This window comes from Mercurialis annua, linkage group LG1-X, assembly GCF_937616625.2.
Source record: "Mercurialis annua linkage group LG1-X, ddMerAnnu1.2, whole genome shotgun sequence".
Lineage (NCBI taxonomy): Eukaryota > Viridiplantae > Streptophyta > Magnoliopsida > Malpighiales > Euphorbiaceae > Mercurialis > Mercurialis annua.
The window spans coordinates 61,420,598-61,444,658 of NC_065570.1; the positions used below are offsets into that span (position 1 = coordinate 61,420,598).

The following is a 24,061-nucleotide window of genomic DNA, read 5'->3' on the forward strand; positions in this document are numbered from 1 at the left end:
TTATTTTCAAACGATTTGGTACCTCAGTTTCAATTATGTAAACGATTTGATACCTCACTTTTAATTATTTAAACAATTTGGTACCTTAATTTCAAACAATTTGGTACCTTAATTTCAAACAATTTGCAAATAATTTGGTACCTCACTTTTCATACTGTTATCGATTTGGTACCTATATTTAACAAAAGGGGCTTATAGTTTACAAAACCAAAACTGAGGTACCAAATCAAGGGTATCAAACTATAAATTATGACAAACGTGAGGAGCTTAGAGTAATTTGCTCTAAAAAAATTAGATTAGATTTAATTTAATTTGATCGTAGAACTTTAAGTAAATAGAGAAAGGAAGTGTTGGACTATAAGCCTCCGAGTTGAGTTTTTTTTGCGTGTTCTGTTTATGTTATGTCTTGTGTTTTTGTATGTCCAAAGGCAAAAACATCCCAAGATTTCAACTTTAAAGATTTAATTTGGGGCGCCAAAAGAAAACCCTAATAGAGTAGTAGTAGAAAGAACAAAATAAGAAATCACATTTCACATGCCACTAATTCAAAAACATTCCCATCTCAAATTTACTTAGCCCCACAGCTAATCCAGCACTGTCAAAATCTTGTCACATCTCTTCTTTCCTTTTCTAACATTGTAATTATCCTAATCAAATGCAAATGTGGGATCAATGCTCATGCTTTTCTTCATAAATTTCTCACTTTTCATCCGTTTCTGGATCACAAAGTTATTTTCTTTTTAGTTTTTGAAATGGTTCTCTTGGTGGGTTTTGTGAAAAAGCTAGTTTTTGGATTCAAGAAGTAGAAAAAAAATATGTCAGAAATGAGAGTTTCTGATCCAAGTAGACTCCATTTGAAGAAGGAGCTGACTCAAATCAGAAAAGCTGCTAGAGTTTTGCGTGATCCAGGGACTACTTCTTCTTGGAAGTCACCTCTTAGCTCCTCTAGATCTGCTGCTGCTGCTGCTACCTCTGCTTGGAAGCAGCTTGATAATGAGAATGTCATCTCTAATGGGAAGGAGAAGAGGGTGTTCTTGTACAATTGGAAGACTCAGAAATCTTCCACTGACAGAAGAAGTAATCTTGATGGAGACTGTGATTCGGGTTCGGTTCGAGATAGTGTGGATGATAGCTTGAGTGATGCAAGGAATGCTGCTGATTCCTTGGGAGGAGAAAGCAGGTCTTCTTCTGTCATTTTCAGATGTAGAGATGCCAATCTTGTGTCTCCGTCGACGCGGAAAGCGCCCGGGATCAGGAAAAAGAGTAAGAAAACTAATGCCCATTTGGATATTTTGTCTAGGTATCAACAAAAGGAAATGAATTTAAGAAGATTGCTCAAGAGTCATCCTTCTATGGCTTTAGGTTTAGGAAGAGATGACTCTGTTGACCAATCTGATGATACTGAAGATTATAGTCATTCTGAGGATCTTAGAAAGATTTCTGGTAGTTCCCCGTTGTTAGTTAAAATTAAGCATAAGAATTGGTCTCATCCCTCGTCTAAATTGTTGAGAACTAGTCGAAAAGAAGACTCTTCTTACACTTATAGTACACCTGCATTGTCCGCTAGTTCCTATAATAGGTACTGTAATCATAACCCGAGTACTGCTGGATCTTGGGATGGCACCGCTACCTCATTAAATGATGGAGGTGATGAGGTGGATGACCATATGGATTTACCAGCTCGCCAGGGTTGTGGGATCCCTTGTTATTGGTCCAAAAGGACACCGAGACATAGAGGGGTATGTGCGAGTTGCTGCTCTCCTTCGCTCTCAGATATTATAAGGAGGAAAGGGAGTAGCATGCTGTGTGGTCGTCAGTCAATGTATGATAGGCACCGGCATTCATCATCAGTTTCTCATAAAAGAAGAATTGCTTCCAGAAGTGCCAAAGGACTTCTTCCGTTGCTTACATATAGTGATGGCCGAGGTGGTTCATCTATTGGGACTGGTAATAGTGATGATGAGCTCTCTACGAATTTTGGAGAGCTTGATTTAGAGGCCTTGAGTAGATTGGATGGTAGGAGGTGGTCTAGTTGTAGGAGTCAAGATAGGTTAGAGATTGTGGCTCTAAATGGGGATTGTGAAGAGGAAGGTACACCTGAAAGTATTCGAAGTTTGAGCCAGAAATACAAGCCACTCTTCTTCAATGAAGTGATTGGGCAGAACATTGTTGTTCAATCTCTTATTAATGCTATCTCTAGAGGGAGGATCGCTCCAGTTTATTTTTTCCAAGGTCCGCGTGGGACAGGGAAAACATCAACAGCCAGAATTTTTGCTTCAGCTTTAAATTGCACTTCTTCAGAAGAAACAAAACCTTGTGGCTACTGCAGAGAATGTGATGATTTCATTTCTGGTAAGGTCAGAGATCTTTGGGAAGTTGATGGCACCAATAAGAAGGGAATTGATAAAATCAGACACCTTTTAAAGAAGGTTTCACAGTGGCCTCCGACGGGTTCTTCCCGTTACAAGGTTTTTCTCATTGATGAGTGTCACTTGTTGCCATCTAAGATGTGGCTGGCCTTTCTTAAGTTTCTTGAAGAACCACCCCAACGGGTTGTGTTCATATTCGTAACAACTGATCCTGATAATGTGCCACGTACTGTACAATCAAGGTGTCAGAAGTACCTTTTTAACAAAATTAAAGAAGGAGATATTATAGCACGATTGAGAAAAATTTCTACAGAAGAAAATCTGGATGTGGAATTGGATGCTTTGGACTTAATTGCTCTAAATGCAGATGGTTCACTTCGAGATGCAGAAACCATGTTAGATCAGTTGAGTTTGTTGGGGAAAAGTATTACTACATCTCTTGTGAATGAGCTTGTAAGTTCTATCCAGTTATTTGTCCTTAAATTGTTCTCATATCATTGATTCTTTCAACTTATATACCTGATATTCTCTAAGTCAAAAAAGCAGGTAGCTTCGTAAAATTTCGATCTTCCACCACGTAGATGATGGTTTGGACTTATGTATGCTATTTTTCATCTTTTTAGGTGGGTGTTGTCCCAGATGAGAAGTTGCTGGAACTTTTGGAGCTATCAATGTCTTCAGACACTGCAGAAACAGTGAGAAGAGCCAGGGATTTGATGGATTCTGGTGTTGACCCAATGGTTTTAATGTCTCAACTGGCAAGCCTCATTATGGACATCATTGCTGGAACTTACGTTGTCGCTGATGCCAAATATAGTGATTCCTCCTTGGGTGGAAGAAGCTGTGAGTATCAGTTTTATGTTGCAATAGAAAATTTTATGTGCCTTTGAAGTTTATACTTGAGCAAATCAGGTTTATGCGTACTCTTGGAGAGCTTTTTGGTCAATATAAAATGGAAAATTTTCTGCACCTTTGAAAGCTTTTAACTTCAGCAAATGAGATTTATGCTTACTCTTGTAAAGCTTTTCGGTCAAACTGGTTTTCCTTACTAGATTGGCTAATCAGAAAATTCTAGGATTGGACGATAATGTAAAGATTTGTAACCACCTGATTAAAACATGCATACACTATTAGCTTTTCTAATTTGGTTATTCTTGTTTTTGGTTGCTTTCACTTAGGTAATGATCTCTGGTTGCTACTGTAAAAATGAAAAAGCCCTTAACTTCTATACTCTCATCTCTAGTTGGATTGTTGTGCAGTGACTGAAGCAGAATTGGAGAGGCTAAAGCATGCTTTGAAGCTTCTTTCTGAGGCAGAGAAACAGCTAAGAGTTTCAAGTGACCGCTCAACATGGTTCACAGCCACTCTTTTACAGCTTGGCTCAGTGGCTTCACCAGATCTTACTCAATCAAGCAGCAGCAGGCGACAAAGCTCTAGGACAACTGAGGATGATCCATCTAGTGCTTCAAGAGAAGTACCTGTTCACAAGCAGAAGACCAATGCTCACTATCTATCTCGTCGATCTAGTTCACCTGCTTCGTTGTATAAAGAAATCAATGGAAAATCCAGCCATCAAGGAGAATATGGTATTAATTCTAAGCTCCCTACCAGTCGCTCAATCGACAGCTGTACATCATCTACTTCACGAGACGACGAACTGGTTCAAAATATGTTATTTAGACAGAGAAATGCAGACAAGTTAGATCGTATATGGGAAAAGTGCATTGCGAATTGTCACTCAAATACACTCAAACAGCTCCTACATACTCATGGAAAGCTTTTCTCCTTATCTGAAGTTGAAGGTACCTCCATAAGTTTATTTCTTTGCAGTAATGTGTGTGTGTGGTATCTATTGTTTACCATGCATTTTCTCATGCCTAAGAAGTTAGTTATTCATTTTACAGGTAACTTGTAAAATGATGTATTTTTATGGATATTAGTCTGTGTAGTAACTATCATGGAATGTTTTTGTCAATGGTACAACTAAGATTGCAGCTATACATGCGATGATATTTTTTCTATCTAAAACTCGGTCATGTGAACTATTAGTCTCATTGTGTATTGCCAATCACCATGAATATCCATTTTTAAATTAAATATATAAAGCCCACTTTATGCCTTAAGGAACTTCCAACATTCACTATATACAGAAACTTGATGCCCTTTCCGAATCCAAAAGAAGCAGCAGTATTTTTTGTTGCTGATGAGTTCTTCATCTCTTGGCTTGCTATCAAATAGGATCCATTATTGTGCAGGGTTTAATGCCTTCTAATATTGAATTCTTTTGTCATTCATATTCAGTCTGCCGTATTCGTTTGTATTTTTCTTGCTTTGTCAGCTTTACCTCTTGAGAATGTTAAGTCAATGTTATGTTTATGTTAACATAATTTTATAGATTTCCATTTGTTCCTAGTCAGTTTTACCTAAGAACCAAGATGCCAAAGAAATTTTAGTGCACGTCATGGAATTGCAAACAATGATCCAAATTACATTATTTTGGGTCTCAACCCCCCAAAAAAACTATCGTATCATCTGTATTTGACATACATGTCCGATAGTGATTTTATGCACTAAAATAATAAAGGAGCTCCGCTGGAGTTTTGGCATTTTTTATGTATGTTCCCTTCTCTCAAAATCCCGATCAAATGTTATATTGTTGACATATTTTGTGGCTGTAAATTATTTTGGATAACTTTATTCGAGCTTTTTTTTGCTGGAAATGGACAAAATAAATCAGAAGTTGATGGTTGATTGAGTGACAATAACTAAGATGATCTCAATGCTTGACATCTAAAGCATCTGTCTTGGTGTCTATGAATTTCTTTCTGCCTACGTTATTTGAGTTTTAATATAGCTCTGTGTGCAGGTGCCTTGGTCGTTTATGTTGCCTTCGGAGATGAAGATATTAAAGCCAGAGCTGAGAGGTTTATGAGCAGCATCACAAATTCAATTGAAATGGTCGTGAGATGCAATGTGGAAGTGAGAATCATCCTTGTTCCAGATGGGGAGGATTCTATGAATTGTGCGAATCAAAGTGAGTTACAAGGTCAGAAGCAGGCAGAAGAAACCACGAAAATTGAGCAGGAGAGAAAAGCAAATTGCTTCAACTCATCAAATGGTTACTCTGATGTACAACAGAAGTCCCAAAAATTATCGAGAGGAAGCTTCTTTAGTGATTTAGATGGCAAACTGAAAGGAGGATCAGGAGATTGTCTGAAGTCTTCAACATTACTGGATAGTACTTCTCAGTCTACTTCTCTGTCATTGGAATTACTACCAGAAACCAATTCTGAAATTGGTAGTGCAAAAAAAACTAGTCAGGATTTACCAATGCAGAGAATAGAATCCATCATACGTGAGCAAAGGTTAGAAACTGCATGGTTACAGGCTGCAGAGAAAGGCACCCCAGGATCATTAAGTCGCCTAAAACCTGAGAAGAACCAAGTGCTGCCTCAGGAGGATATCTATCAACAAAATCAAATGGAAAGTGCAAGTTCAATGGGTCTGTCATCTCAGCATTGTGAAGACGAACTAAATCATGAACTCAAAGTTTTGAAGATGGACGACCGGAGGGTGATTCTTAAGGACCAGACTGTTAGAAGTGCTGATCACTATCCAATATCTCCAAGCTTGTTGCATGATAGGAACTTTGAGGGCACTCTCATCAAAGAAAGCTTGTGAGTCTTTTGCCGATCTCTTATGATTATTCTCGTTTATTTTTCAGCAAAGCCATTATCTTAGCAAAAAATTACAACACTTGAGTTCTTGAATATAGTTGGTAAATCTATAGGCCTGCATTTGGTATATTGATTGACTGGCTGTTCCATTGTTCTATGTCAACCTCTAATTGCATTTCAAATTTAACTTGTTATGCAAATGTACATGCATACGTAGGGCTAGCAATTCGTGTCACTGTGTCATAAACATGTTAGATACCCATTGAAATTTAGATATATTCAGCCAACCTGAACCCTACACATTTAACTAATCGTGTCAAAATTATAAGCTCGAACACGACATGTTTATGTAACTGGTTACTAACCCGACACGTTATTAATACGTTTATTTCATGCAGAGAGTTAATTTGACAAAGAATTTGACATTCATATTTTCTCTTCATAAGAATCTGAAAGTTCTTCTCGACTTACAATTGCTGAATAACAGTCTTGAGTTGTCAGCCTATTTACAGTTATAGTTCACTAAGGAGTTTAAGTGAGTCGAGTCAACTCGCGAGCTACTCGAGATTGACTAATAAAATTACTAAAATAGATTCAATGTTAAGCTGGTCTAGGTCAAGTGAAAACTAATCAAGTCAATTGCTGAGTCGAGTTCAATCATCAAGATACTCGACTTGACAAACTGGCTAGCCTAATTTGAGTTTTGGTAAATTTGTACATTTTTATCCTTTATGATTATACACATATTTATGATAAGGGCCTTTCTATGGTTACTTTGTTTTTTTTTTACTTTGTTCACTTATTACCATTGGATGAATAATTCTTATTTTCATCCGATGGTTATATGAAAAAGTACATTAAAAACAAACTAACTGTAGAATTTCCCTTTTTATGCTAAAATATAAATTTTAAATATTTATACAGAATATCGAGTCAAGCCGACTTGAGCTCAATTGTCAGTTATTCTACCTAGTTCGAGTTCAAACTCCAAAACAGAGCTCAATCGAGTCTGAGTTGAGTTTTGAATTTCAAATTTTAGAGTCGAGTCGAGCTTGAAGTTGACAGTGCTTCGACTCGACTCTCGATTACACAGCTGAATTATTTTCATCCAGAAGAAATTGTTTGAACTAGTAGCTCATTGAATAAATTGTTTGGAGTAGTAGCTTATGATATAAATTATTTGAAGTAGGAGCTCATTATATATAATGAGGAAGTCTATGCAGTTACCCTGTGTCAGGGCTGCATTGGTGCTGGAAGTCTGAGGGAAAAAAATAGAGATTTTATATCATAACTACTACCAAAATTCAGAAGAAGCAAAGCATAAGTTTTTGTATACACTAGATAGAAGGAATATTTGCGCTGTAATTTGTACACGTACACTTCATTCTTGGGCATCTGTAGACTTTTCTGCTTGATGATAAGTAAGACATATGTTGCATCCTAGATTCATTGTTTTCATTTCCTTTCAGGGGATACGAATCAAATTCAGGAGGCGGAGGTGGTGGCTGCAGCGGACTCTTCTGTTGGAATGTGAATAAATCTCAAAAGTTAAAGGTAAAGTTGTTTCGCATACTTGACTTTGGGAATGATATAGGTGTTCCTCTTGTGGTAAAGATTGTTTTTGCTTTGAACTTGTACAGGTTAAAGGAACCCCGGTTCGATCTAGAGGCAAAGGTGGGCGGTTTTCGATGTTTGGGGAATGTGGGAAGCATAAGAAAACAGAGAAAAGGATTAAAAGATAGAGAGATAGCAAATACAAAGTCAGTCAGTCACTGCAGATATATATATATATATAAATTTTTCTGTAAAGGTTTCTTTTGCTGTTGAACTTTGTTGGCGTTTGGTTTATGTCCAGCCATTTTTTTTTTCTTCTGATTCAATAAAAAGAAATGTGAGGAACTTGCAGGAGCACTTGAAATTTAGCAGTTACATGTTTTGGATAATTTCTTTTTCTTTTTCTTTTAGAAGCATGAGCATTGGCTTGCATTACTTTTTTTTGTTTTTGACCTTGTCAAAAGGTGTAAATAAGTCAAAAATAAAAAATAAGGGGCGTAACAACCAAACTAAACTGATAACTTAGTTCGATTTGATATTATGAAAATTTAGTGTTATTTTTGGGGGTTCAGTTTTGAAAGTAAACAAATTTCAGTTCTTATTGTTATAAAATTGTAGTTTATGTATATTGTAGTTATGAATGTAGGGAATAGTTTTCATACTTGTGAGAATTTCTATTTCTGAAGAAATGTAATGCAAAATGTACTAATCTCAAGGCCTAAATATTTGCATTCAATCCCTGGCTATTGCTTATGTTTCAAAGTACTTCAGTATAAAAGAACTTGTAACTTTAAGGAGAAGTTCAATTTAAACTTTTTTAAAAAACAACAATTTTAGTGAATATTTGGTTTTAAAATAATATCGAATAACCTTTTAGTGGGTTATAATGGAAAAAAATAAGAAAAGAATTAGGGTTTTAAGAGATGTAGAAGATGAGGAGCAGAGAAAGATGGTATTTTTATAAATTAAAAAGTTAAGTTTGTATTTTGTAAAGAGAAAAATGAGGTAGTATTTTTATGAATATTTCACTCTCTTTTGTATTATAGGGTGTAAATTTTCTAAGTTTATATTTTTTTTAATAATAAGCATCACTTATTATAAAATAAATTAAAATAAATAAATTTCATAATGTTGATTTTATGATAATTTTATTATTCAAAAATTAAACTTATTCATTTTGTTTAAATATAAATTATTAATTAATTTATGAAAAATTATTACACGCAACCGTTGCGCCATGTCATCCGTGCAACAAACCAATGGTGCGTTAATCATATGAAAAAGTTAATGATAAAAAATTAAGTAATAATTAAAAGATTTCCTATCGTAAATGCTCATTAACTTGTTATAAAAGTGACATGACACAACCAACGCATGAGATAAACACTCTTAATTTATCATAAAATTTAAGTTTATTTCTTGGTAAAACTTTATAGGTTTAATCTATCATTTTTCTGTAGAAAGATAACTTTTGATAAAATTACGTATTTTTAGGTGTTCGTGGTACCCAACATAGTGAATAGGATAAAGTCTTTAAACATATAAAATAAAGTCTTAATGGCCCAAAAATACAAAACTTTACGTTTGCGGTAAATTCTAACTAAATTTTTAAAATCGCTTCATTTAACCATTGTTGTGTTTTATTTATAGCCAAAGATTTTTTGTCAACATAATTAAAGGACCTAAATTCGAAAAAAAAAAATCTAATTATTTTCAAAATTAATCATAATTGACATATAGACTCTCTAAATTTGATAAATTTGGAAGATTTTGTTATAATTGTCCCATAAGTAAAGGCTTGATTCAATGAGTATAAATAAGCATTTATCTATTTTCTTTCAAATAAAAATCTAAAAAAATTAGAGAAATAATGTAACAAATAGCATAGAATTATATAACTAGCAAGTCATGTAGTAATCAACATACTGTCATGTCACATTTGGTCCCCAAAATTACCAAAATAAGCACCTATAATCATTTGAAACAGCTTCATCTTCACCTCATTCAAAATTCCCTCCATCATCACAACTACTGGGTCTCGCTTCTCATCAACCACTGCACGCGCACTCACGCGCCACCGCTCTTCGCCCGCCACCTTTTCAATTCTACCCCAAACCCAACTATCAGTGTCTTCATTTCCATCCTCAAATACTATTCCCATTCAGGTTTACAGTATGAACTCTTAGCTTTCTTTAAACACATAATAAATTGCAATGTAAAACTTGATGCATCTTTATACCCACTTGTCATTAAGTCTTCTGGTAGAGATGGTGTTATGTTCTATGCGCATATTTTGAAATTGGGTCATCAGAATGATCCGTATATTCGCAATGTTATGTTGGATGTGTATGTTAAACATTGTCCAATTGAGTTTGCTAAGAAACTGTTTGATGAAATGCCTGAGAGAAGTGTTGCGGATTGGAACTCGATGATTTCTGGGTATTGGAAGTGGGGAAATGAAGGTGAAGCTTGTAGATTGTTTGGTATGATGCCTGAAAGAAATGTTATAACTTGGACTGCAATGGTTGCTGGGTTCTCTAAGATAAAAGAGGTGCAAAATGCAAGGAAGTATTTTGATGATATGCCTGTGAAAAGTATTGTTTCTTGGAATGCTATGCTTTCAGGGTATGCGCAAAATGGGTTATCGGAAGAGGCTTTGAAGTTGTTTGGTTGTATGATGACTGTTGGGGTTCAGCCTAATGAAACTACATGGACAATTGTGATATCTTCTTGTTCGTTTTGTGGCGATCCTTGTCTTGCGGAGTCGATCAAGAAATTGCTCGATGGAAAGGGGGTCAAGATAAATTATTTTGTCAAGACAGCTTTGCTTGATATGAATGCAAAGTGTGGGAATCTTGAGGCTGCTAGGAACATTTTTGATGAGCTCGGTGTTTCTAGGAATTCTGTTGCATGGAATGCCATGATTTCAGCATTTACAAAGGCTGGTGATTTGCTTGCCGCCCGAGATCTTTTTGATAAGATGCCAGTGAGGGATGCTGTTTCGTGGAACACAATGATTTCAGGCTATGCTCAAAATGGACAGTCAGCAACGGCTGTAGAACTTTTCAGAGAAATGATTGATACGAAAGACATGCAACCGGATGAGGTAACTATGGTGAGTGTCATCTCCGCATGTGGACATCTTGGGGCTTTGGAATTGGGTACTTGGGCAGTTAAATTTATCTATGAATACAAAATTAAGCTGACGGTTTCAGGATATAATTCTTTAATTTTCATGTATTCAAAATGTGGAAACATGAAAGAAGCACGAAGGATCTTTCAAGAAATGGAAAAAAAAGATGTGGTTTCATACAACACTTTGATTGGTGGGTTTGCTGCTCATGGCCAAGGGTACGAAGCTGTAAAGCTATTGAAAAGCATGGAAGAAGAAGGTATTGAGCCGGATCGTGTTACATATATTTGTGTTCTGACAGCTTGCAGCCATGCAGGATTAGTTGAAGAAGGCCATAAGGTCTTCGAATCCATAAAAATTACCGATGTGGATCATTATGCATGCATGGTTGATATGTTAGGTCGAGTTGGAAAGCTGAATGAGGCAAAAAGACTGATAGATAATATGCCAATGGAGGCACATGCTGGAATCTATGGTTCTCTTTTAAATGCTAGTCGGGTTCACAGGAGAGTTGAAGTTGGAGAAGTTGCTGCAGAAATGCTGTTTTCGCTTGAACCACAAAATTCAGGAAACTACGTTTTGCTGTCTAACATATATGCTTCACTAGGGAGGTGGGAAGATGTCAACCGAGTGAGAGAAATGATGAGGAAAGCGGAAGTGAAAAAGACAGCAGGATGGAGTTGGGTAGAATACAAAGGTAAAGTGCATAAGTTCATGGTTGGAGACCGATCACATGAACGATCAGATGATATTTACAGAGTATTGGCGGAATTAGGAAGCCGGATGAGAAAGCTGGGATACACAGCTGACAGGAGGTGTGTGCTAAGAGATGTTGAAGAGGAAGAGAAAGATAATATGGTGGGAAGTCATAGCGAGAAATTGGCAATTTGCTTTGCACTTCTTGTAAGTGAAGCAGGCGCAGCAATCAGGGTAGTGAAGAACTTACGGGTGTGTCTGGATTGTCACACTGCAATAAAGATGATCTCCAAGTTGGAGGGAAGGGAGATAATTGTGAGAGACAACAACAGGTTTCATCATTTCGTTGATGGGATATGCTCGTGTAACGATTATTGGTAATCTGATTTCAGTTTTTCTCTCTTGTTAAAGTTGAGTGTATCATAGTATGACTACTGATTTTCATATGCCAATTTCAAAGCTAGCATTGTTCTGAAATTAATCCCCATAACCAGAGAACTAACAGTTGAATTTTCTGAACTGAGGGCTCAAGAAGGCAAGTAAATGTAGATACAATCTGGTGATTCAACAGACAAGTTGAAATTTAAATTTCTGCAGAGCTTCATTTAGAAGCAGCAAAAGGGTGCTGAGATATTTGTTTGATTTTAAATAATTCATGTTCAGATTTGTTTTGTAAGACTGTATTCTAGCCAAAGTTGATCTTCAATAATACAACCGACTTGTCATTGAGTGGCTATTGCATTGCCAAATCTGATTGGCAATGATCCAAAACCTTGCTTGGATCTGTGTAACAAATTGCCAAGAACCCGAACATAAACAAGTTATCATTTGTTTTGAAGATCAGATGACTGTGGAGATTGGAGCAATCATGTGGCGCTAACATGTATGATTGTTGGAAATAATAATGAAGAAGATGGTGATGTCAATGATGGAGTTTCAAAGAAGACATTGTAATTTATATTTGAGCCAGGTACAAATTTGGAATTTCGAAAGAAATTAGGACTTAGGAACAAAGAGGGAATTATCCCTTTTTTTTTTATATAATCGGAAAGGAAGAGCAATTGTGGGAGGAATTGAACCTATGGTTTAGCAGTTTACTGCCTAGCGCTTATACCATTTGAGTTATAGTTCATTCGTAAATTATCCCTATTTTATTAGACAAAAAGAATAAGAGAATTATATTTAATCACAATATTTCATAATTTCATAATTTTTATTTGTAGAAACTGTAATTTTACCTCTAGAAAATTATTATTATTCACCAAGTTGAATGTAAATATGTACATATAAAGTCTATATTAATCAAAAAAAATTATACTTACTTTTTTTGTGCTTTCAAGAAATTCTAACTGCATATTTTTTTATCATTATTTTGTTAGCTACCATCAACAATATAATTTTCTCTTTATTTTTATTTTCTTAGCTATCACGGTAAAAAAATTTTAATGATGGTCAATCTTAATTTTATTTTTAATTTTTGATTTACTGTTTCCTGATCTTATTCTTTTTTTTTTTTCAATTATAATTAAAATTGAATTAGCTCCACCTTTTGAGTATGAAATGAATTTCAATATGAATAACTATATCAAGACGTTTCAGCAATAAAGATTTAATTATATATTCAAAGATATATTGAACTTTTTCATAATTTTTTTTTTAATACTTTAATTATGTATAGATATTTTATTTTATCTTCTTAATAAAAAATTGTTTTTATCTTCCTTAATATTGCCTTCATTCGTAAAAATCTTATCTTTCTTTCATGAAAGTTTATAAAGGTTTGATCGTTTTATTCTAACTAAGCAGATATATAATTTGACTCTTAAATTTGCCAGACGATCTGCGAACACTATTGCGTATTCTTACTCAAACATCTCGTTTTACATCAAATTGGTATAAATGCATACCTAACTTCTAAAGCTATTTGTGATATGGCTTAATGAAAATTCTTATATTATTAAAAAAAAAAGTATTATATTAACATTTTTACAAAAATAAAACAGCTCAATAAAATTTATCAAATTCTACTATGAATCAGTTACTTATTAATAGAGGATGTATTCCAGTTTAGTAATTCAATTCTAAGAATGTAAATTCATCGAAACCAAAATGTAAGTAAAAGTTTTATTTTATCTGTATTTTACCTTTTGCACTTTACACTATGGTGATTAATGATGTGATACATACATATCTGGTATCACCTCACAAGAATACAAAATAAATAAACGGTTCAGTAATCATAATTAGCATAAACAAAGAATTGGTAAGATACAGACTCAAACGAATCTAGGTTAATAATATGGAAGGTGTAAGACGACCAATTTGTCTGAAAAGATTTACAGAAAGTCTCCAGATTTCCTATATAACCTTTCCTGCTTAGAACACATGTCTAGATGGCGAAGCAAATTCCAGGAAATCGAACAATTATACAATTAACTGACTAAACCTGCACAAAATTGATATGATGAGCATGTTGCTGCCTAATGAATAACTCATGAAAATAATATATGTAGTTAGAAGGAATACCTTCTCCATTCCCATCTCTCGAAGCTGGCTCAAGGTCCCGCTAAAATCTGGAGGAGGTGGACAAGAAAAGTGTATTTCTTCCTTGGTTCGTGGATGCGTAAACCTGCAAAACAATGAGCAGAAATCACTATCTACTACTACTACACCCCTAGCTATATAAGTTGTAATAGACTACTAACCCAAGAGCCAAAGCATGCAGACAAGGCCTTTCTAATCCTGAAAGCAACAAGGGAAGTTCACTATGACAGCTGAGAGGAATTCTGGGGCGAAGCACTGATAAAGCCATGCTTCTGCTGCCTCCATAAACCTCATCACCTAGTAGAGGAATTCCAATATACTTGGCATGTGCACGAATCTGCATCACAGATACCAATAAAACATAAATAACCACAAACTTAGTCGAGAAAACTTCTACTTGTATGTTTTTGTGATCGATTTCTTTGAACTTTGTATTATTTGATTTATAATAAAACCTCTAATTGTAGTTCAATTCAAATTTTCTTGTCCCATCATGATGCCCCTTTATTCAGTGACAGACTATGTTAAATAAAATATCCAACCGTCTGTGCATATATAATACATTATGCGTACCTGATGAGTACGACCAGTTTCCAACCTCCACTCTACCAATGCTGAACCACCAACAGCAAGTATTTCAATTACTTTATACCTGATAAAGCTTTAACGTAATTAAAATATGTAACACAGTTTGAAGTTTATCTTAACTACATAAAACAAATGAATTATAAATGAGAATATACATGTAGTAGCACATGTAATAAACAAGCCTCTAAAATGTTTCTGCAACCTGCTACTGAGTACTGACCCCGCTAAGCATTTATATAAGACTTAGGAGTTGCAACATTAACAAACTACCAGTATTGATCAACACGAGAACACCGAGAGTTCTAAATCTTAGCATCACCAGATACATAGAAACACTTGTTTGTACATTTTCAGGAAGACCGATGACTACAATAACAAAAGTGGCACTCTTATTCATCATGAAAATATCAATAGTTCTAAATTTTAGCATCACCAGGTACTGAGAAACGTTGATAAGTACATTTGCAGAAAAACCAAGGACTATATTTACAAAATAGCTGTATTATTCATCATGAAAACATCAACAGTTTTAAATTATAGCATTGCTAGGTACTGAGAAACATTAAATGCCAGTAGTACATTTGATTGCTATTTAAATGTTAGAATGACTTATTTCACAATCACATTGCTCCAAATTTTGGAATTTGAAAATCCATAAGTCTTTATTTGTTTGCTAGGAGACAAAAAAAAAATACTTAAGACAATAGACCTCAATGTCCCATGCAGGGGAGAACATAAAATCCCTCTTGGCCAAAAGTAGTTTTGGTAGCTTAGAAGTATTTCACAATCAGTTGGTTACTTCCTCTTTAGCTAGACTTGGCAGTTGGCACCCAACTGAGTTAATCAGTCATCAAGGCAAAATGTTGGGCATCGGGCAGAATCGCCGCTCAATCAGAATTTAAATCCACTCATCAACCAAGCCTTTTTTTTTCAAAATGACCAAGTCTTGGTGATCATTACATTAACCTCCTAATTGATGCTTCTAATTACTTTCTGAACCTTATAACAATCCTACCCACCAACTCGTGAAAAGTTATAAAAATTAACTCACAACAAAAAATATTTAACATCTAATTCTGATCTCATTACCACAGGCATCAAATGCACAGAATCAATTGCACCATTAGAATTGTTAAAATCTATCAAGAGCATGCTTTCCAATTGGAAGATCATGAAATCACTATCACAAGACAAAAAGTAATGGAGGGTAGTATCACCTACTAGCAGCATGACGTGCCCGTCCTTGCTTAGCTGGTCCAGGAATAGCAGCCATACGAATTCTGTTATTCACATCACGACCAATAGGGATATCGATTCGTCCAGTCAATGCAGAGGGCACTCCACAAGTAAGACTAATGTATACTCTCTGTATAGTGTGTTGCTTAAATTGTTCAGACAAATGAGCATGAGCATGTTCGTCCTGTTATCGATACACACAATAACGAGAATTTGGTAAAAGGTTATCACTGGCAAAACTGATAATAAAATCCACAAGACATTAACTTCATGTACTTAAATCTGAAATTCTAAGTTCCGAAGACTATCACCTTTGCAACAACAAGCAATCCACTAGTGCCTTTGTCCAACCTGTGAACTATTCCCGGACGAACAGATGAATCAGAGCCAGAGTATGACACTTCATTATCATCATCATCATCGGATATATTGTCCACATCTGAAACAACTTCCTGGCTTGAAACTGCAACTGTTGGAAGACAGCAATGATGAAGTATACCATTTACAAGTGTACCAGTTGGATTACCAGGCGCAGGATGAACAACCTGGACTCAAACAATGAGTAAAGCCATTCACATGAAATATAGAATAACTTGAGTGCTAAAGTTTCTAGTTATCACCATATGTGCGGGCTTATTAACAACCAATAAGTGATCATCTTCATAGACAATATTCAAAGCTATGTCCTCAGGTTCAGCCCTCAAAGGTTGCAACTCTGAAATTGTGCAACTAACCTTATCCCCAAACTTGACATTGTGTGAAACCTGCTCAATCATCAACATTTCAATTGGGTATTTTTATAGCACAAAAAGATTCAAAATTTTATGAGAAATAAAGATAAAATTGAAGTGTAACCTTATCAACTACCCTGCCATTGACAGAAACAAGGCCAGATTTAATGCTGGATTGAATACGAGCTCTACTGATGCCCGAAATCCTAGAAGAAATCCAAGAATCGAGTCTCAACTTTGTGGACTTGGCATCTACTTTGTCTTCTAGTCTCATACCCCCATAATTACCGCTGGTTATTTGGGTTGGGTTTGGGGTTTGGGAAGAATGAAGAGTGAAGAGTGTTGAAAGTGATTTAGTAGAGGGGAATAGTTTAAGTGCCGTCGGATTTGTGGAGAAGAATGGGGAAGAGAGTGACGATTGAAAACAAGAATACGGTAGAGGGCACAAGCCAAGCATCCTCCTTCCTACTCATTCACCGGTTACTAATCAGAACCAGACCAGCATATCACAATTCACAACACAAATCTGTTCTTGAACCGTGCTATTATCATATTGACTCAATATTTTATAGACCAACTCATACAGAGTTCATGTATATTTTAAAAAGGTTAATGTCATAAAAATTCACTAATTTTACACGTTTTTTCAATTTAATTACATTTTCTAAAAATTCTCATAAAAATATAAAAACTTTCATTTTTTTTCCAAATTCATACACGGTGCTGAAGTGTCACTCATTCATTGGTTAAAGATGACTTACATCTCAGCAAATTGCACCGATGAATGAATTCCACATCTGCACCGTGTATGAATTTTGGAAAAATAAAAGTTCGTGTATTTTCATGAGATTTTTAAAGGACGTGATTAAATTGAGAAAACGTGTAAAGTTAATGATTTTTTAAGATATTACCCTTTTAAAAATTTACATATACCAAATTTTAAAACATGTTAATAATATAAACTAAAAAAAAAATATCTGCATTTTACAATTTTTTACGGCAAAATGCCTCAAAATCATCGACCTTTAAACTTTTTTCAATAGCATTCCGACGTTATAAAACCGCCAATAGCATTCTATTTCACATTTTCGACTTCAATTGTACCCTAAATCATTAAATTGACCTCTTTTCATTTGCATAGCATTTAAAATAATTCCTTTATATTTAGCATATATTCTATATATTTTGATGTTGTAATACTACCAAAAAACCCTCCACATATTTTAAAAAAATAATACAAATTATTTAATATAAATTACCTTAAAACGATTCCATCTCCGTCACATTCTGCCTAGGATCCGCCATCGGATTCGTCTTCCATGGAAGACGAGCAGCACGCCTTGTCTTTCGTGAAAGACAAGACCTGCTCATCGCCTTCCACGAAAGACGAGTTCCTCCATGGAAGACGAGAGGTCCGAAGAGAGCAATGGTGGAGTCGAAGGCATTGACAAATGTGGGTTGTTAATTTTTAATAAAATTTAAAAAATTAATTAATTATATATCTAATGAAAGATAAAGTACTTGTTTGAATTTTTTTTTTTCAAATAAAAAAATATAGTATTATCCTTAAATTTAGTTGTTTTAAATGTTTTCATCTTTATAATAAAAAAATCAGATTTTTCAAGTTAGAGTATAATTGAAAGTCGAAAATAAAAAATAAAGTGCTATTGGCGATTTTATAATGTCGGGATGCTATTGAAAAAAAAAATCAAAGGTGACCAGTTTTTTGGGATGTTTTGCTATTTTTTAACTGTTATTCTTTTATTTTTTAATTTATATTTTTACTCCATCAACAAAACACTTCTCTTTTTTAAAATATAGTTAGTTTTTTTACATGATATGTAATGGATAATGAATATTTAGTGAATTTAGAGTATGGTCAGTGGCGGAACCAATATGGTCAGTGGCGGAATCAGAAATTTTTTATAGGGGGGTCGAAATTTCACATAAAAATTAACAAAAAAATTATCAATTCACCAAATAAAAAAACCAAGTTAAAATTGAAAAAAATTAAAATAACTTTGATAATTGAGTAGAAATATTAATGGGTTTAAGAATTAAGTGGTGGAAAGTGATTAATTAAGTGAGTGTGATTCAATTTTAGAGTTAAGGTTTTGAAAAATATATATACAAGAATAGAGAGAGAAAAAAAGGGGTAAAACCTAATAGTTACCCTTTCATAAAATTGCATCCGCTGAAATCAAACAAGTTGTTTGGTTTTAAAAAAAATTAAATAAAAGTTGTTCGGCTCTGTTAACAATTAAAAAAAATCATGAGTTGCAACGTCGCTGCGAATGGTGAATCCAGTGGCGAAACCAGAATTTCTTTTCAGCCTGACTGATTAATATATAACAATTTTAACGTGAATATGCACATGCTTATAATTTTAATAAAAAATAATATGCTTTTCCAATTTAAAATAAAAGAATTAAAAAACTTAAATTTATAGTTTTGAATAAAAAATAGTCCTAACTTTTTTATTTTAGATTGGTTTATACTCTAATAAATGTTTTACAAATAAATAAAATTAATTTTTCTAGTTGTTTTAAATTAAGGAGCTAAAATAGAGAAAAAAAATTATAGTTAGGAAAGATAAACATAGGAATCGAACCTAAGATAATTTGGCAAAGCGTTAAGCCTCATCCTATTTATTTTTACATAAATAAAAATATATATAAAGCCCGGACTAAAGCTTGCTGCGTCAATCATTCTTGGCCGGCAGCCTGCATCAGCTGCCAAGCCAGTTACATGGGAGGGTCGAGAATAGCAGGGGACCGGTCGAGAGTAGCACCGGTCCCTCAATCTTTCGCCGGCGAGGAGGGTCGACCGACCCTCCTGACCCTCCTGTGGTTCCGCCACTGAGTACGGTTATGACATTTTTTGCATGTAAACAAATATTTTCAACCTAGCCATTAAGATTCATTTCGAAGTAATATACCCCAATAAATTTAAAGATTTAAATTTATTTATTTATTAATTTTTTTAATTTAGTTGACTCGCATTAAAATTAAATAAAATATTAAAACATTAGTAAAATAAAAATAGAAGACCACATCAATTGATTTTCAAACAGAATCGATGAAACTGTAAATTATATATGAAGGGTGTCATAATATTTTGCTCTTACCTTTATATATATATATATATATATAAGTTAAGATTTTAAATAGATGTTCTATTTATATAAAATGAATTACATAATACATCATTTTAATAACATACATTTTTTTGACAAAAAAAGTAACATACATTTTTTTCTTTAAATTTTATAAAAAAACATTTTTATTAAATTTATATTTTATAATTAAAATATAAGTAAAAGGTACAGAAAAATTCTCGTAGTTTTTACAAAAGTACAAATAAGCCATTTTACTTTTTGGGGTATAATTAAGCCCTCTTTATTTTTAAATAGAACAAATAACCCCTTTCGTCCAATATCATTAGAAACACTCGTTAATAGCTGACATATCTCTCATAATCATATAGGAAAAAAATTCAAAAATAATTTAATGTTTAAAATATCTACCAAAACTTTAAGGGGGTAAGTGTCTCAAAAGTAAATTAAAAGGGTTTATTTATTCAATTTTAAAATAACGAGGGTTTAATTGTTTAATTTTAAAAACACGAGGGTTTAATTGTGCCTAAAAAATAAAAAGGCTGATTTATATTTTTGAAAAAAAGTCGAGGTCTTTTTTATACCTTCTGCTACTAGTTGAAAGATATAGTACTAACTTAAGCTAAAGTTAATTAAACTAATAATTCGATTAGAACCAATAAAGAATCCGCGTGGATTTTTATATAATTAGGCTTCTTACTAATAAACGCCCCATTTCACTGATTTTGTGTTAATCGATTGAGTGTTGTTTTAGCAGAGAGAGAAATGGGGAAACCATTGGGAACTACCGGAGAATTCTTCAAGAGGAGAGATGAATGGAGGAAGCATCCGATGCTTAGCAATCAATTCCGGCACGCATTACCTGGCCTTGGCATAGCAGTCGTCGCCTTTGGTATCTATCTCGTCGGTGAACAAGTTTACGACAAGTTTTACGCTCCTTCCTCTTCTCACCACCAATCTTCTTCTTCTCACTCTCACTGATCTCGCTGCTTCTCAGGTTAGCTACCTATTAATTTTAATTGGGTTGTTAGATCGATTCAATTTTGTGTTTTTCTTGCTGGGTTTTATTTTTGTGTTTGTCAATTGAAGCTAATTAACAGTTGGGTTCTTGTTTTTATTCATTATTTGATCGAAATTTCGTTCCTTTAATCACTTTGATTTGTTTTGGTCATGTGGGGTTGATGCTTCTTTTTCCTTTGCTGCATATTTGCCGATTGAATTGTAAGTTAGGATTGAAAACAAGAGAAGCAGGAATGGTTCCAATGATTGGAGTAGTTCCAATTAATTGATTTAAGCCAATTTAGATATCAAAAAAATAATTAGAAGAAATGGTTATAAAATCCATTTGTAGGCACAAACTAAAGAATCAGAGTCAATGAGAGAAAACAGGTAATTGTGTTTACTTATAGAATTAGGGATTGAGACTTGAAATTTTTATATTTATTGGAGAACATACCTGTAAAGGCTATAAAAAAAGTGTTGATGGATTTTAAATTGGGTTTTTTGGGTGCAACTTAGCGAGTTTCTTTTTTAGATAAAGAGTAGGTTTTTCAAAATGCTAGGCTTCTTGTTTGTGCAAATTCCCATGCTAGATCCTTTTACATTGGTTTCAGCTACAATCTATGTGACTTTGTCCTCTCCCTTTGTTGGATTCTGCCGCCCACCTTTCTTATGTACATGAAAACTCCGCATTTGATTTCGATGTTCTGGCGTCTTGATTAGCATTAGCTCTTCTGGGAAAATTGTTTTCTCAAGTGTGATTCTGTATGTTATTTCATGCATCTGCTTCTTTTTTTGGGGTTGTTATTCACTTTCACTGGTGTCTTACTATGGGTTTTCTCTTCAAATTAGTAGTGTGTCCGACCTACAAGTCATGGTTAGTGCACTCTTTTCTCAAGTTTTATCCTATTTCAAATGTTTTTGTAAAATCTTGTTAGCAGTAAAAATCCAAAGTAAAATTGGTTATGGAAACTGAATTGATGTATATACTGCTCTTTGAAATTATAAGGTCGTTTTTCTGTCCCAATATCTTTTGAATTGATGTGTATGCCACTTTTATGCATGTTTTAGGGTTAGCTCGTCTAACTTTAAGTGATAATGGTTTTTTGGCATTCCAATCAATCGTGGCAGTTAGTCTTGGGAGAAATTCCAACTTGTGCATGATTCACTCTTCCTTTTTCTGGCTTAAGAAAAAAACTGATAATCCTGAAATACTTCCATTGAGGACATGAAAATCAATGAGCCTGTTCAAAATAGTAGTGAAATCATTTGCATTCTGGATTGCTTAGAAGATTTATTATAATTTGGTGGATCTGTCTTTATTTTTGTCTCTTATGATTTAGTTCTTGTTGATTGTGTGCTTTGCTTTTGTGTTTGTATTGTTATGTGTATAAATGAAGCTTTCTACCAGTTTTATCCTTCTATGGGCTGGGTGACCAATGCAGTGATGATACTTTCAATGTTGGGTTGTAGAGTCTGAAGAATTGAGTTTCTTCTCAAGATGAAGTGGTAAGAGAGAGGGAGAGGTGGTAGTAACATTCAACTGATGTGTTCACTGTTTTCTTAAAATTGCTTGACGGTCATGTACCTGTCTGGTTTGCCCATTTGGCCGTGTTACGGTTGACCTGTTTGTTGAAGTTAATATTTGATTATTTGGCTTTTTATTTATTATAGGCTTATAGCAGTGAGTCACAGGGAGAGATTCCAAATTGTGCAGGGTTTTCCACTTTCTTTTTCAGGCCTAAGTGCCCACAAACAATGCTGAAAATAATTCTCTTCGTGATTTAAAAAATATATTATAAGCAAATTAAAATTGTATTAAAAATATTTGAAATAAAAGCTTGAGTTGAGATAGTCCACTCCCTTCAGCAGCATCAAAAACTGTTGTATCTTTTCTTAAAACTATTTCTTTCGCATGCTGGATAACAGTTTTAAATGTAGACACTCAGCAGAGTTGTCAGAATCAAAGGGATACTTCAATTGACCAGTAATTGGTAAAGTCAACTTATAGGAAGAGAGTCATAACCTGTTACCTGTAAATGAGGAACCGAGGGCAAACAATTTTTTTTAATTATAAATATGTTATAAATAATTCATAAATTACACTATTGTCCTATATCATCTATTACCTCAATCCCTACGCATGTAAGAAATATTCCCTTGTATTGCTGCTTAGCTAATAGTCTACAATACTTACCATTACCAATTTAGTTAGCGTTGGCATTGTGACCAGAAGATATAGCTGTTTTTTTCACCTTTTGTTTCTATGCTTAAAAAATCCTCCTCATATTTGTGTTTAGACAAGCTTTTGGCTGATATTGAGTTGCATAACGAATCATTAGAGTTTAGACTCACATGAGCACAATGCCTATTCTATCTCATTTGGGCTATTCAACCTCTTGTGAGGTGATTGAATTTGCATCAATGAATACATAAATTTGATACTCAATGTACGGATATGAAATTTTTTTGATAGAAATAGTAATTTTCTGTTGTACACACGAGTTCCTGGCCAATGATAGAAATGTAAATTTTAATTTTGTTCCATGAGTATCTGGTGATGTTTTTCAGGTTAAATAGCGTTCTTCATAATTAAAATGATGTTTATTTAATCAAATGTAAGATTGTGTTCTTTTATCATAGCGTATTATTCAGCTGTCTGCTTCTTCTTTTTGCTGCATTATACCATGTGTGTGATGTTTTATTGAAGCCTTGCCTCATCTTATTATTGCTAAAATGCTCACTTAGTGCACAAAATACTCCTTGGTTAGTGTCAGCCATAAATTTGATGTAATTCAGTTGATGGAACATATGCCAAAATATAGTTAGGAGTTCAGGAATATCAGCATTAAAATTGATTGCGCATTGCAGTGCCAAGATGTCTGGTTGGAAGTTCGCAGGTTTTTGGCATTAGATAGAATACGTCGATCAAAGATCCAAAATGCTTTCTTTGTTTTGCAACTTTCTTGAAATACTTTTGATTCAGGCGAATATTGTTCTGACGGCTTATTGATCTTACAGATGGGGATTGCTGGAATGTGAAAGCATGGATCGTCCTGCATTCTGTTTTCGTCTTCAGTTACTTGGTTCAATAAGTGCTCAGTATTGAGACGTGAACTTGTATCTAAATTGTTCCATAGATGCTGGCAGTTTTAAATTTTAATGTGGAACAAGGTTTAATCATTTTACATTTTTCCTGTCTTATTTGTTGATACAGATATTAGTTGGTATTCTAATGCTAAATCCATCCAAAAGTCCTACTAGCTTTCATTTAAATTAGTGAGATACTAGTAAACATAAAGTTTGTAAACCCGCATTTTTATGCTTTAACATATATTTTGAATTTTTTTTTTTTTGATAAATTATATTTTGAATTGAACAGAGGATCAATTCATCCCCTCAATTGGGCATGAAATATA

General features: G+C 34.1%; 4 protein-coding genes across 4 annotated transcripts; 3 read left to right on the forward strand and 1 right to left on the reverse strand.

The window, feature by feature from the left end:
• Positions 1-365: 365 nt before the first annotated feature.
• Positions 366-7,989, forward strand: LOC126686894 (protein STICHEL). The gene is made up of 6 exons (XM_050381181.2): positions 366-2,822; positions 2,993-3,212; positions 3,629-4,171; positions 5,236-6,046; positions 7,516-7,600; positions 7,687-7,989. Exons 1-6 carry the CDS (start codon positions 816-818, stop codon positions 7,786-7,788), a joined length of 3,768 nt encoding a protein of 1,255 aa, XP_050237138.1. The 5' UTR covers positions 366-815; the 3' UTR covers positions 7,789-7,989.
• Positions 7,990-9,465: 1,476 nt separating this feature from the next.
• On the forward strand, positions 9,466-12,569 carry LOC126686923 (pentatricopeptide repeat-containing protein At1g14470). Its single transcript, XM_050381229.2, has one exon. It carries the CDS (start codon positions 9,531-9,533, stop codon positions 11,808-11,810), a length of 2,280 nt encoding a protein of 759 aa, XP_050237186.1. The 5' UTR covers positions 9,466-9,530; the 3' UTR covers positions 11,811-12,569.
• Positions 12,570-13,658: 1,089 nt separating this feature from the next.
• LOC126686961 (RNA pseudouridine synthase 2, chloroplastic) lies at positions 13,659-17,080 on the reverse strand. Its single transcript, XM_050381282.2, has 8 exons — positions 16,653-17,080; positions 16,418-16,561; positions 16,109-16,342; positions 15,779-15,981; positions 14,547-14,625; positions 14,135-14,310; positions 13,956-14,058; positions 13,659-13,875 (listed from the first exon to the last, which is right to left on the reverse strand). Exons 1-8 carry the CDS (start codon positions 16,983-16,985, stop codon positions 13,870-13,872), a joined length of 1,278 nt encoding a protein of 425 aa, XP_050237239.1. The 5' UTR covers positions 16,986-17,080; the 3' UTR covers positions 13,659-13,869.
• Positions 17,081-20,344: 3,264 nt separating this feature from the next.
• Positions 20,345-23,918, forward strand: LOC126687063 (NADH dehydrogenase [ubiquinone] 1 beta subcomplex subunit 3-B-like). Its single transcript, XM_050381426.2, has 2 exons — positions 20,345-20,640; positions 23,664-23,918. Exon 1 carries the CDS (start codon positions 20,409-20,411, stop codon positions 20,622-20,624), a length of 216 nt encoding a protein of 71 aa, XP_050237383.1. The 5' UTR covers positions 20,345-20,408; the 3' UTR covers positions 20,625-20,640; positions 23,664-23,918.
• The last annotated feature ends 143 nt before the right edge of the window (positions 23,919-24,061 follow it).

What these genes read in the sequence shown, in the direction of transcription:
- LOC126686894 (XM_050381181.2), top strand. Translation starts at nt 816, where the DNA reads ATGTCAGAAATGAGAGTTTCTGATCCAAGTAGACTCCATTTGAAGAAG. An exon ending in CATCTCTTGTGAATGAGCTT is followed by an intron (nt 2,823 to 2,992) that starts GTAAGTTCTATC and finishes TCATCTTTTTAG; the next exon opens with GTGGGTGTTGTCCCAGATGA. An exon ending in CTCCTTATCTGAAGTTGAAG is followed by an intron (nt 4,172 to 5,235) that starts GTACCTCCATAA and finishes CTCTGTGTGCAG; the next exon opens with GTGCCTTGGTCGTTTATGTT.
- LOC126686923 (XM_050381229.2), top strand. Translation starts at nt 9,531, where the DNA reads ATGTCACATTTGGTCCCCAAAATTACCAAAATAAGCACCTATAATCAT.
- LOC126686961 (XM_050381282.2), bottom strand. Translation starts at nt 16,985, where the DNA reads ATGCTTGGCTTGTGCCCTCTACCGTATTCTTGTTTTCAATCGTCACTC. An exon ending in ATGGCAGGGTAGTTGATAAG is followed by an intron (nt 16,562 to 16,652) that starts GTTACACTTCAA and finishes ATGATTGAGCAG; the next exon opens with GTTTCACACAATGTCAAGTT. An exon ending in TTAATAAGCCCGCACATATG is followed by an intron (nt 16,343 to 16,417) that starts GTGATAACTAGA and finishes GTTTGAGTCCAG; the next exon opens with GTTGTTCATCCTGCGCCTGG.
- LOC126687063 (XM_050381426.2), top strand. Translation starts at nt 20,409, where the DNA reads ATGGGGAAACCATTGGGAACTACCGGAGAATTCTTCAAGAGGAGAGAT.